At 57.5% G+C, this 12,897-nt stretch overlaps 3 protein-coding genes across 3 annotated transcripts in view; all 3 read right to left on the reverse strand.

Annotated features, from left to right (window-relative positions):
- RPS6KL1 (ribosomal protein S6 kinase like 1) overlaps window positions 1-324 on the reverse strand; it is an 8,531-nt gene extending 8,207 nt beyond the window's left edge. Inside the window, exon 1 of the mRNA XM_026051862.1 lies at window positions 307-324. Coding sequence (XP_025907647.1) covers window positions 307-324 — 18 coding nt within the window. The remainder of the gene's footprint in view (window positions 1-306) is intronic.
- Window positions 325-2,556: 2,232 nt separating this feature from the next.
- On the reverse strand, window positions 2,557-5,691 carry PGF (placental growth factor). The gene is made up of 4 exons (XM_026051863.1): window positions 5,593-5,691; window positions 4,390-4,435; window positions 3,804-4,000; window positions 2,557-2,640 (listed from the first exon to the last, which is right to left on the reverse strand). Exons 1-4 carry the CDS (start codon window positions 5,689-5,691, stop codon window positions 2,557-2,559), a joined length of 426 nt encoding a protein of 141 aa, XP_025907648.1.
- A 3,297-nt stretch (window positions 5,692-8,988) lies between these two features.
- LOC112958059 (placenta growth factor-like) overlaps window positions 8,989-12,897 on the reverse strand; it is an 11,445-nt gene continuing 7,536 nt past the window's right edge. Inside the window, exons 2-6 of the mRNA XM_026051864.1 lie at window positions 12,240-12,436; window positions 11,241-11,317; window positions 9,829-9,858; window positions 9,679-9,741; window positions 8,989-9,038 (exon numbers count right to left, since the gene is read on the reverse strand). Of these exons, the coding sequence (XP_025907649.1) occupies window positions 9,017-9,038; window positions 9,679-9,741; window positions 9,829-9,858; window positions 11,241-11,317; window positions 12,240-12,436 (389 nt within the window). The 3' untranslated portion in view covers window positions 8,989-9,016. The remainder of the gene's footprint in view (window positions 9,039-9,678; window positions 9,742-9,828; window positions 9,859-11,240; window positions 11,318-12,239; window positions 12,437-12,897) is intronic.

Raw genomic sequence — 12,897 nt, forward strand, 5'->3', positions numbered from 1 at the left:
AAAGGCGCCGCAGCCCCGCGGCGCGGCCCCACGCGGACCCCGCGCGACGCCGGGCCCGCGCGCCCGCGGTGCCCGGTAGGCAGCGCGAGGCTTGGCTGGAAGCGAGCGGCAGGAATCCTGCGCTCTTGGCGGTCCCTAATGGTATTCTGTGGCACGCGGGAGAGTCTGGAGCCGCTTCTCATCACGCTTTGAAAACAGGGTGTAAATGAAAAATACTGTAACTTTCCTTCCTGTAACTCATTTAGGAACTTTTCAAAATTACTATTTCTGCCCATAACCATAGATAACATCTACCTCAGATCTTACCTGTGTATTTATCACCATCGTCTCTTTATCACTTTATTACTTTCATTAATATTATATTAATATCTCATTAGTATTCTTGGTTTATCATAATCCTTATTAAACATAAATTTTCTTTAATTAAAGCTTTCATTCTTTAAGTACTGAGTTTACAGCCCTATTAACTTTCTCCTGTAACACATAATCAGTTGTGTTTTAAATAACCTCTTCATCCACCTACACCTAAAAGGGCCTGCTTATTCCAGGCAGTTCCCTGATAACCTGTTTAATGCAACAGGATTGCAGTTGGGTTATGATCTCTCTTTTACGTATATCTTTCCCCCTTTCATTTAATTAATAAATGCAAATTCTTTTCTTACATTGCAGTTTCTTTTCTTCATTGCGTGTTGCAAAGGAATATTGGTGCCCCTCTAACCCTGGGCTCTCATTTTACTAACCCTTGCTGACTCGTTTGGTTTTACAAACTTAATTCAAATACATGGAGCAGAAAACGTTGGCACAAGTGCATTAAGCCCTGGCAAAATGACAGTGTATTCCAGAGCCCAGCTTAGCTAGTACTGCTCACATGGAAAAGCTCATCAGCTTAACCCAGGAGCACGTGGTCCTGGGGGGCTCTGTTTTGGTTTTATGTGTTTGCTTTCTTGGAAAGCCAGGTCTCCGGGGCACTCTAGGTCACCACAACTGTTAGCAAAGGAGGTTTGCTGAATCAGGAATGATTGACCAGTTATGGATCAGGCAAATTTATTTACTGCATCTGTGGAATGGTCAGTCCAGGTTTAAAGAACATCCATTTTGGAGAGGTGACAGGGACCTGTAAAGAAAGAAAAAGTAGAATGAAATCACAGTGATACCACGTCAGACCTAAGAAAGACTAATATCTGTTACGCAGCAGCAGGCAGCTGAGGAAGTCCTGACTTGCCGTGGGACTAACTCTGACAGGTTCTGTGTCCCGGATTCTGAGGTCTGTCTCCCTCAGCCTTCCCTGGGGAGACAGACCTCACTAGAGCAACCAGACGGCCCTGGAGCCCGGGCGAGACTGGAGAGTCCAGATCCAGGCAGGATGCCCGAAGGGAGCGTCCCCTTGGCGCTGTCCTGCTGCTGCAGACCCTGCCGCCTCCCATGGCAGGGAATTCCCTGGCTCGGCTCGCTCCCCTCCGTCAGAGCTGGCCAGTCTGTCCACAACCAAACAGAGAAGGAGCAGCCGCGGCTCCTGCTCAGCCCAGCGAGGCTCCCGTTCTTGCTAACGCCGGTTCCTTGGGAGTGGAACAGCCTAACTTGGCTTAGGGGACTGTCCTGGTAACATTTAATTGGGTTTATTTTGTTAGGCAGCCCACTAACCAAATACGAGACTTCTTTCTTTGTTTTTTTTTTCCCTCTCATGACACTAACAGGCTCTGGTACAGCATTTTTTAAGTGTTTTTTAAGTGTTTCACACAAAGCAACCCAAGATACCTTTTCTCAGAAATGACAAACGTAGTGTTGCTGAGCTTTAAAGACATGGCAAACGCTTTTGCCATTTATTCAACCGATATTAACCTAACAGAGGCTTGTTTTTCACAGTGTCTAGGGCCTTTCTACTCGTACAAAAGCCCATGCTCTGCTCCCTGGGGAGAAAATTCTGAACAGGCAGGAATTGAGCCAAGGCCCTGGATAAAAGTAGAGACTCTGCTAATGCAACTCACCTTTGTGACTTCAGCTGATCGCTCTAGGCCTGGAAGCAATAGGAGCACAGTTAAAATAAAATAAAAACTGCTGCTTTAGGGACCTGTAAAGTTTGGGTAGTAGGGGTAATGGTGCTAGAGGAAGGGAAGTCTACAGACCCAACAGAGAGGGGAACAAAGCTTAAGTGACTTTATTGTCAAATAAATATGTATTTAAAGAGTTTTATTGCTTGTGTTAAACCAGTGTGTCCTGGGGAAGTGAAGGGAGATACCGGACACCAGTGATTTGGCAGGTCAGTGTTTCCATGAACATAGGCACAGCCCAAGGAAGCGGCTGTTCATTCTGGGAGTCTGCAGGGACCACCTAGGGCTCGCTGCGGAGTGGGGCTTTGCGGAGGTGAGTGGGGCTGGATTTGGGAAACGCTGGGTTCACTTAATCCTCACAGTCACAGGTAACAGGGAACCATGAGCACTGAGAGCAGCTCCCACAGGAGCCCAGGATGGGGTGAGAGGGAGGGGAGGCAGCTCTGTGGTGGCAGGCACGGGCAGCCGTGGGGCAGAGCAAAGCCGTGGGGCAGAGCACGGCGCATCCCTACCTGCATTCACACTGCTTGTGCGCCAGGAAGTCCATCTTGACCATGGAACTCTTCCTGATCCCCGGAGAAATCTTCACGAGCTGGAGGGGAAGCAGGGCCAGCCTTTTTGCTGGGATGCAGGGATGATTTTGGACAAAGCCGAATGGCACCTCTGCTCTCTGCTCTAGCAGGGTTTCTGCTTTGGGCCACAGCATCCCTGCCACATCAGCCTCTGCGTTTGAACTGGCAAGGGCCCGAGGCGTAGCTGCACGTGGATGGGATAAGGAGGGGAAACACGGAGCGGAGGGAGCCAGAGTCAGCAGCCTTTGGTACCCCAAAGGACCGGCCTCTGAGGAGGAGCCTCATGAGGGGAGAAGATAAATATCAGGCACGACTTCTGAGGCACAGTGGCCATTAAACTCTGTGCTTCGAGTTTCCTATGGCTGTTCTACCTGGAGGATGTTAAATTCTAGGATTATTATTAGACCAACCTGCTGAAGGACTTATCGCCTTTGTGGTGGGGAGGGAACTTCCAAAGCACAACCAACAAATACTGATAATGGGGAGCTGAGTGAAAGCTGCTATTTTTTTTTTTCTCACAATCAGTCTAAAATACCTGCATGAGGGCTGGCAGGAACTCAGAACTCACTGGACGCCATAGATGTTGCTCACTGAAACAAGCACAACTTTCATCCCTATGCACTAAGATGCCCAGGAAACCTTGACCAACATGGCTAGAAGAAGCAGGAGGAGTAGAGGCAATGCTCAGCCAGCATCCCAGGATTGGGAAAGCCAGATGTCCCTCTAGACAGATCTCCTTGTCACCATTTCTGGAATACCACCCCAGAATAACAAGATTTGGTTCTAATGCAACCTGGAATCCGGTTTGTGTTTCATCTTCCCTATACACCTCTTTCCTAACCTTCTTGCTGTAGCTCTGGCTCTTTACTTTAAGCTTTTTTAAACAGACCTTTGCCCTGTAGAGCTGGGAGACACAGAGAGCCCTCACACACTGATAACCCGGTGGCGTGAGGCAGCCCTTGTGCTCAAGGGCTGTGCACCAGGAGAAGGACAAGTCACTTGATAGCTCCAGGGCTGCAGGCTTTGCTGCCTGTCCACAGAGATCAGCGTGGTGCTGTTCTTACCACCACCGGCCTTGGGACGGAGTCTCCCCCGTCCCCTTTACAAAGCCACCAACGTGCCCCTGGCAGTGAGCAGGTTCCCCCCACCATGCCACAAGAGGCCCCGAGGAGCCTGGCCTTACCTTCATGGTGACCATCTCCATCTCCACGGGCGCGCAGAACTTCCTCGCGTCCCCACAGCAGCCTCCGCAGCGCCGCACGGCCACGCAAGAGGGTTTGAAGACAGAACTGGCCTCGTCGGGGTACTCAGAGTAAACATCCACAGTCGTGAGGAAGGGCTGACAGTAGCTGCTTTTGAAAACCTCAAGAAAAGACACATCTGGAAGAAATGCAGGGGAACACGCTGGCGCTGGCCAGCCCTGCTCTCCCCCTCATCAACATCAGGCCCAGACTGGAAGGCTTCCAGGTGCCTCCCCAGCTGGCACGTCTGTGTCCAGCTGCTCCTTCCTGTCCTGTCTCAACAGCTACGTCCCAGTCAGGACAGTGAGTGAGCAGCAGGGCTATTTTTCACCCACCCACATGGATAAACCTGGCCCTGGGCGGAGGCTTCCTCTTTCACCAAGCAGTTGGAAGCTTAGACAGGCTCTGGAGCCCCCTGAGGTGGAGGAGCCACCCCCAGGTGCCACCGCACGTGCCGCCAGTGCTGGGGTGGCTTCACTGTGGGCTCGCAGGGCACAGGGGCCTGGTCACGGGCAGCTCAGGACTCACCCTGCTCGCCCAAAGCAGCAGCCGCGTCCCGAGGCTCGGCCTCCTGCTGGGGATGGAAACACAGAGCAGTGAGTGGCTGGAGGGCAGGGAGAGCCCTGGGTGCAGCTCGGCCTCCCCAACACCCCATCCTGACCCCCACATCATGACCAGCAGGAGAGGGTGGTGTCCCATGGGACACTCCTGGAAGGAGGAGGGGTCCTGGCTCCGCAAGGTGCTTTAGGTTGTCCCTTTGCTGACAGGGGACATTCCTCCTCCCAGGAGAGCACCCTTCCCAACCTCCCTGCTTTGGCACCAGGCCATCCAGGCAAAGCGGCCCCATATGTCTTCCTACACCCCTTTTCATTCAGGCTGAGTCCCTCCACAGAGCTGGAAGACCCACATTTCATGTCTCTGTTTGCCTCCAAAGCAGAATAAAACTGGCTGGTATTTATTATATTCTGACATCAGTCTCTACTCTTGAACACAAGGCTGGGAGAAAGGAGATAATTGAGTATTAGATCCATACAGGGATCTAATACAGGGGGAAAAAAATGGGTATTAGATTCAGTTCTCAAGCAATTTTGATGAGATGTCTTTACAGCCCCTCTCTGCAGTTCTTCCAACGCGTTCCTTTCCCACCTCAGCTCTGAAGGAGAGGGTCTTCCAGGCAGCTCCCGGTGCAGGCAGGGGATACCCCTGCCCGCTGGGCAGTGCCTCTGGCACAGCTGGGTGGCTGGGCACACGCTGCCTGCAGCTCGGCGCCTGCAGACTCGCTCAGGGCTTCCCTGAGAGCCTCAGTGCGCCCTTGCTGCAGGTAAGGAGGCAGCTATCGATGCTCTCCTGCCATCTCCCCTGTCCATTCGAGAGCACCGGCTGCTCAGTTGCCTGTGGGACTCTGCTCGGGGGTGCACTGGCCAGGGGAGCAGCTGCAGGCAGCCTCGCCTCCCCAGGGCCAACAGCTCCTCTTGGTGGAAGTTACCTGGGCACCCCCCAAGAGGGCTTGGCTCCTCTGTGGGCCTGGAAGAGCTCCCCATAATCCAATAGCTCAAGCAATGGCCTGTGTTTCAAGCCCTACCATGATTTTTCCTCAGTGATGGCCACCCTGGAGCTGCCCCAGATGGACAGACTGCAGGCTGGGCAGTGAGAGGGTTCTCATGGACCACCCAGGAACCTCTCCTTCAGACAGGAAAAAGGGATGAAGCAGGGAAAGGAGATGCTCCTCACCTGGGTGGATGATGCCTGCAGCAGCCCCAGAGTCACAAGAAGCATCAGGAAGGTGCTCAGACTCATTGGGTTCCCCTTGCTGGTGAAGCCTTTGTGCATGTCTCCTGAGCACAGTCCTGGAGCCAGAGGTAGCTGTGACACCTGGTGACGCTGACCCCAAACGTCGTGCTGGTGGTGCCTCTGCTGCTCCTCAATGCCCCATCTGCTCCTCTTATGGGCTGCAGCAGGAGAGCCGCACACACCAGCCCGGTCCCTCCCAGACACCCACGTCCCTCCTGCCCACGCGCGGTTTCCAGCACGTCCTGCACCCTGTGCTGCACATCCACCTGGCTGGGGCAGCCTCAGGCTCTGTGTTCCCCTTGCTGCGGGGTCTGCACCACCACCACCCAACGCTGAGGGCACTGCCGGGGGGCTCGAGTGGGGTGACCCTTAGCCTGCATGCCTATGCCTTCTGGAGCACCCAGGTGCATGGCCCTGTGCCCACACATGTCTGCTGCTGGGTGCTGCTGGTGCTGCTGCTGAACCCTGCTGGGGAGCAGAGGGGCTTTGCTGGACGTGCTGTTCCCTGGCAAAAGCAGCCACACGTCCTCAGTGCTCTCCTGCGGTCTAGATGCGTGGGTGACTTGGCAGCGGTGACGCAGCTCCTTGTCTTCACCCTGGATCCATCAGGGGAACGCTCTGTCCCCTACCGCCCAGCGCAGAGCAGGGACACAGGGACACGGAGCAGCATTTGGAAGCGGCAGACAGGGATCCGGCCATGTGCCACCTCACAGGCACCGGGTACAGGCTGGGGGTGCACAGCCCCAGGGCAACCCAGAGGAGGCATTGGGCATAAAGAGGCTTTGAGAGAGAACCGGCGCTCTGCAGGCCTCAGCACTGAGAAAGGGGATTTCAGACACTGGCAGGGGCAGGATTTGTCTAAACCAGCACCTGGTAAAGAGCCACAGCCTGTCCGGTGAGTGCAGAGGAGATGCCCCCCAGGCTGCTGGGGTCACTCATGCACCTAAGGCGGGAGATACCAGCCCACCAAGTCACCCTGCACGGAGGCACAGGCAGATCCCAGGGAACGTGGGGTGGGATGTGACCATCCAGGCCCCGTGGCTGCTCCATGCCCTTCCTGCGTGGGGCTGGCACAGCCACCCCCAGGGCTCGTGACAACTGCTGCAAGGGTTGCAAGTGCTGCAGCTCTGAGGGACGTGGCAGTGGCCCCGAGCTGCATCAGGCACCCAGAGACAGACCCCATCCCTTTGGCACCAGCCTTTCCTCCTCCTCTCTTCCATCTCTTCCTCTCCATCATGGACCCATGGTCCTCCCCCACAACTTGCTCCTCAGGCTTGCACTGCTCTGCAGCTCCAGCTGCTGAGGGACAAGCAGGAGCCAAGGCCACACGCGCGACACGAAGGCAGCTCCAGCACTGTGCAAGGAAGGGGACAACACTGGATAACGGTGTAAGGCAGGGCCTGGGCTGTGCTGGCACTGTGTGCTTGCCCAACAGTTCTCAGTGATGAGAAATAGCCAAGAAGACTATGCTGAGCATTGGGTGTTATTAGGAAATGCCATTGAGCTCTTAAAAAAAAAAAAAAAAAAAAGTATTCTAATAAGCACTCTTGGCATTTTTTTTTTAATTAACACCTTTGTTTTTGAGTGGATTCCATTTGAAAGATTTAATATGATCATGGTAACTCTTGCAGAATAAAACCAAGGCAGAAACCACCACCGCGGCCCTGCATGAACACGGGTGCCCCTCGAGCACCGGGCACCGCTCTCATCGTGCTCCCAGTGAGGCTGAAGCGGAGCACGGGGGGCCGGAGCCCGCCCAGCGGGCCGGAGCCCGTGCAGAACAGGGAGCTGCCTCAGGAAGGGCCCCGCTCGCGTGGGAGCCGCAGGCCCGGAGCGCGTGGGCACGGAGCAGGCCGTGCCCGTGGCCAGCCCGCAGGCTGTCCCGCGACGGGCACGGCCCGCACTGTTGTCACGGCCGAGCGCGTCACGGGGAAGCTCTGCCCCAGCAGGGTGTGTAAATGAGCGCCAGGAGGGCATGGAGAGGCCCGGGGCAGGCCTGCCCTGCGCCCCGCGTACAGGCCACGCTGTGTGGTGAGGGCACGGGGTGCCCACACCCACAACAGGCAGCCCAGCAAGGGCCTGGCCAGCCCCACAGCCTCGTGCTGCAGCCCCAGGGCCGAAGAAAGGCAGAAACAAGGGCTGGGACTACCCCCATCCTGGCGCAGCCATGTAGGTCACCCCAGCCCCGGGGAAGTGCCTCTCACCTGGGGCAAAGCCCCACACCTGATGGAGGGACACCAGGCCCATGGCAGACCTTGCAGACAGGAGCAATGAGGGTGCGCGGAGGAACCTTGGTGAGGTGTTTCTTGGAGAGGCCCACAGGCAGCCCCAAGCTCAAAACCAACTACCAAGAAGAGGGATGGAAGAACCTCATGGTAGGAGCCCAGGCCCAGTGTGCAGGAGCAGAGATGAAGGGGAAGGCGAATGGAAATGGGAGTGCCTGAAAGGAGGAAGAAGATGAGAACAAAGGAAAACAAGCTGAGACCAGCGCTCAGCTAATTATTCAAACTGGGGTCAGAGAAGGAAGGGACTGGTGAACAGGTATGACACCAATGCCCCAAGGCACTGCCAGGCTCCCCCAAAGCTCCAGGCTGGGCAGGGGCTCTGTCCTGTCTCACTGCTTGCCCTAGCTCTAGATGTCAGCCCACGAGCAGCCTCTTGGGTACTGCAGGTCTCCGCTTTGGGGCCAGCCCTCGGGGCACAGTGAAGCGTCTGCAGACCAGGATTGACCAGGAGCTGGCAGAAAAGAGCAGTGCATCTGCCAGCAAGGAGAGGGATTGCTCAGGCTGCCAGCTCCTGGCTCTGACATCCAGCTTTTATTGAGAACAGCAAGGCTGGGACGTGGCTGTCAGCACAGAAGGGCCCCAGCACTCCCCGTTTCCTGCCATCCCCACCAAGAGGGCTTCCCAGGCCACGTCCCCTCCCAGGCCTGCCCCATGCCAAGGCTGCGGCAGACACAGCTGTGCCTGGCCCAAGTTTCCTTCCTCCCCAGCTGTGCAGCAGCTCTGCTGCCACTGCCGCCCGCGGGGCCGGCACCCTGGCTCACCTGGCGCCCTCCCCAGCCCGCCCCCAGCGCCCTTGAGCACAGACATGCTCCTGCAGCTCCTCATCCTCGCCCCAGACCCGGCGAGCCTTCCTCCTGTCCCTGCCGCGACCAGCGCACGTGGGGGCAAGGGAGAGTCCTTGGCTGCGCTCCTGCCGGAGCGAGCCGAGTCCGGCGGTGCTTCCCACCGGCAGCTCCCAGGGGCGGCCGGCGCTGCCCGGCTGCGCAGCGGGGCGCAGCTTCGAAGGTCCGACGCGCTGGGCAGCGGCGGGACCGGCTCACACGCCGGCGGCGGGCGCGGGGCCGCGGGCGCAGCGGAGGCTACCTGCGCGGCAGGCCGCATCTGCGGGGAGAAGAGCGCGGTGTGAGCGCCGGGGCTGCACACCGCAGACAGGCCCACGCTCACCCTGGCTGCAAGCACCCCCCGGGCCGGCCTCTGCCACCAAGGCTCCTCGGTGCCCTACCCCAGGGCTCACGGAGCAGGGAGAAGGTGACAGGGCTGTGTCAGGCCCAGCATGCTGGGATGTAGGTGCTGGCTGAGCCCTGAGCAGCAAGGATCACACAGCAGGGAAAACACAGCAGGAAAGCACTGGCTGCAGGCTCTATACCCCAGAAGTGTCCACAGCAACATAAGTCCGGGATAGACTGCTGCACCGAGAGGCTCGCAAGGGTCAGCTAAATACAGGGCCGGAAAGGACAGAGTAACCCAAGCAACGGCTAGCCAAGGACTGCAGTAAAGACAAGGCTGGCAGCAAGATGAGGCTGAAACTGGAAATTAATGGATTAATAAGAGTGGTCTGTGATGGTAATTTATCTAGATATTATCAAATTATCCAGTGCAACCATCCCCAAAAATGGGTAGTTTTGAGCACATGTTGAGCCTTCAGTGGAAGGTCTATTCACAGCATCAGTTGAAGACATAAATACATAACCATGTACTCCAACCCAAGAGACACTGCCCATGCCTGCCCCCGCTCACTTACAGTTCACAGTCTTTACGTCTCTTCTTGTTTTGTCTTCTCTTACCTCGGCCCTTCGATCGCCTCCTTCAAGAGAGGAAGGTGCACATGAGACTGATGCATGGAAAGCGAGAAGCAGCATCCCCGCCTGCATCCATCCCCAGCACCACTTACCTCCCGAACCTCATCGGGTCCTGCCGCGGCCTGGAGAGAAAGGACGGAGTGAAAAGGCTATTTGGGCAGTGCTGTACATTGTGCCTCTCTGGGGACGGTCAGTTATACCACACATTGAGGCACATCAGTCTCCATGGGTAATGACTGAAGCTTAAACAAAACCCAGTGTGACTTCTTCCCCATCACCAACTGCTCATGCAGGAGTGGATTGCAATATGCAGAAAGGAAACAGAGAGCAAAGAGGCAGGCCAGCTTCAGCAGCTCCCTGTGGACCATCACGTCTTGCCCATGAAGCAGTTTAAGTGCTCTCAGTGACTGCTTGCATAAAGCACATGGAAATGCAGGGTCCCAAACCACACACAGGGTTTGCTTCAGAAAACCTCAGTAGCAGTTCTCAATAGCCAAGATCTTCTTGGACTCAATTCCCAATAGGGACCAGCACTTAATTTTCCACCATGTATTTGCTAGAATTCCCCAGAAGGGGGAATAACAAGGATGAGGAAAGCAGCTTAGAGAGAAGCCAAGACGGTGCTGCAGATACAAGAAGTTAACATGGGTTCAAAGGCAGATTACATAAGTACTCACAGATCCCCTGGGAGTTACCCTAGAGTAGGAAAACCAAAGCAGGCTCAGGAAATTCCCTGCAGGGAAAGCAGCTGGAAGCAGGGACAGGAAGGCACATGCTGGTTCCCACTCCTCCTGCATGTCCACCAGTGGGTGGCTCTGGAGACAGCACTGAGCTACACAGGCTGTGGGTCCACTTGAGCACAGACACGCTTACAGCTACAGGGGGAAAACCAGCCCAGGGATCCCCAGCCGTTCTGGGCAAGGATCCCATGCGGCAGCTGCCCGGCAGGACACTCGCGCTCCAGTTTTCGCAATACTGAATGGAGTTAAGGCCGTGCGGAGAGCAGAGGCTGGGGAGCTGCCGCACGGGGCAGAGGCCCACGAGGTGGTGCTGGAGAGGCTCTGCACACAGAGCCCAGGCTGCCCGAGCTCACGCTGCCCGCGTGGTGCTGCCAGCTTAACGCCGTGCCAGGCCAGCACAGCCATCCGTGCCAGGCCAGCGCCACGCGGCTGCATCAGACCAGGAATTGTTAAGCTTTTGTCTGTCAAACTAAGTGACTCCTGGGGCTCAAGCCCAGGTCCCTGTCCCAAAACGGAACAGCCTCCCTAAATGGAGGGTCAAGGGCCAGCGGCACCTCAACCTTCTACGACCCACTGCCATGCTCTGGTGTGGATCACCCAGGGGTGCTGCCCCAAGGCGGCCCTCGCGCTCAGAGCCACCAGCCTTGCCGGGCTCTCCCAGAGATCTCACACAGGCTCAGGACACACGTGCGCTGCAGCAACACAAGCTGCTGGGGCTGCTCTGCACGGTCACAGTGCTGCCCGGCGAGGCCACAGGGCCCTACCTGCACTCGCAGCGCTTGTGCTCCGTGAAGGCCATCTCCACGTAGGGCGCCTCTCCACTGGGCTTTATCTTCAGGAGCTGGAAGAGGAACAAAGGTTGTTTCCTGGCCCGGGAGTGGATGCGGCTGCAAGGGCGCAAGGTGCCGTCTCGCCCCTCCGCCACGGGGGAGCTCGGTTCACCCCGGACTCCTGATGGGCATGTGTCTAACCCGCTCCTTGGCAGCTCCCATGGCCACTGCGCGCCCCAGGAGCCCCCCAGTGCCTTGTCCTGTCCTCAGGGATGACACGCAAGTCCCCTGTTCTCCGGGTTTCCCAACTTTAGAGCAGATTTCCTGCCTTTGCAGAGACTTTTCAGATATTGGACCATTTGGCATATTGGCCCTGCACATGTGAGCCCACACTGCCCTGCCCACAGTTCGGGTTGGACACCCGGGGACACTGCTCTGTGGCACAATCCCCACCACGACCCCACAGGAATGCTCCCTAACCTGCCACTGCCGCCCCACACGCATCCGCTGGATGCTTTCCGCAGTGGAGAGCCTATCCCTGGAGCTCGGGAAGTTGCCTCCTGTTTATTCCAGGCTCGCACTCCACCTAACCCCAGATTGTTAGGAAATTCCAGTCCTGCCTTCCAACGTGCTTTTGACCCTGGAGGGGTCACAAGAGCGCTGGTGACTGCCAGCACACAGGAGCCCATCACCCACAGCAAAGCAGAGCTCTTTGCACAGCCCAGGGAAGGGCCAGCAAGGCAAGAGAAAGGCAAGACGGACCACGCAGAGCAGGGCAGGGAGCAAGGCTGGTAGTGCCAAGGCCTCACCTGCCCTTGGGATGAGCCCCAAAGCAGGCAGAGGGACCCTTCCAGCTGGCATGAGCCCCAGCAGCCCTGAGTAAGCCAGGCTCCCCCATGTCCTGTTCTCCTGCTGCTAGACGTGCTCAGGATGCAGAGCCGCAGGGTTTTGTCCCACAGCCCTTGGCAGGGAGCCCACTTCCCTCGCGCTCACCTGCATGCTGACCGTGCTCGTCTCCACAGGGACGCAGAGCAGCCCCTCGTCCCCGCAGCAGCCTCCGCAGCGCTGCAGGGCCACGCAGGAGGGCCTGAAGAGGTGCTCCACCTCGTTGGGGAACTCGGCGATGACGTCCACGAGCTGCTCCCGAGGCCGGCAGAAACTGCGATTCCAGATCTCCCGAAAGGTCACGACTGGAAGGGACCCGCACGGGTTTAAGGAGGCATCCGGAGAGCCCAGTGTCAATCCCAGCTGCAGCATCCAGTGCTGGGGCAGCAGCTCAGGGGGGCCAGCACAACAGACAAGCAGGGTGAGCTGCAGAGGACCCCGTGCTCCCTCAATAAGCCCATTGCTGCCCCGTGCACCCTCAGTGAGCCCATTGCTGCCCTGGCCATCACTGCCTCCACCCCGGGGGTCTCTGCCCTCCGCCTGCCAGCCCCATCTCCCCTCAGTCTGCCCCAGCCTCCCGCTGTGCAGCCACTTCCCTGCTTCCATCTGCCCGCAAGCCTGAGGGGGCAGCCAAGCAGCCCCGGAGCACAGGGCGGGCACCGCATCGCTCCTGGGGACCGGCTGCCGCCCCCGGCCCCGCCGCTTCCCGGCGGGGGAAGAGCCGGGCTCGCGGGGCCACCGGCGGCGCCCGGTGCCGCCGCCCCCG

The sequence above is a fragment of the Nothoprocta perdicaria genome, unplaced genomic scaffold (assembly GCF_003342845.1).
Source record: "Nothoprocta perdicaria isolate Ctin4 unplaced genomic scaffold, notPer1 scaffold_8, whole genome shotgun sequence".
Classification (NCBI taxonomy): domain Eukaryota; kingdom Metazoa; phylum Chordata; class Aves; order Tinamiformes; family Tinamidae; genus Nothoprocta; species Nothoprocta perdicaria.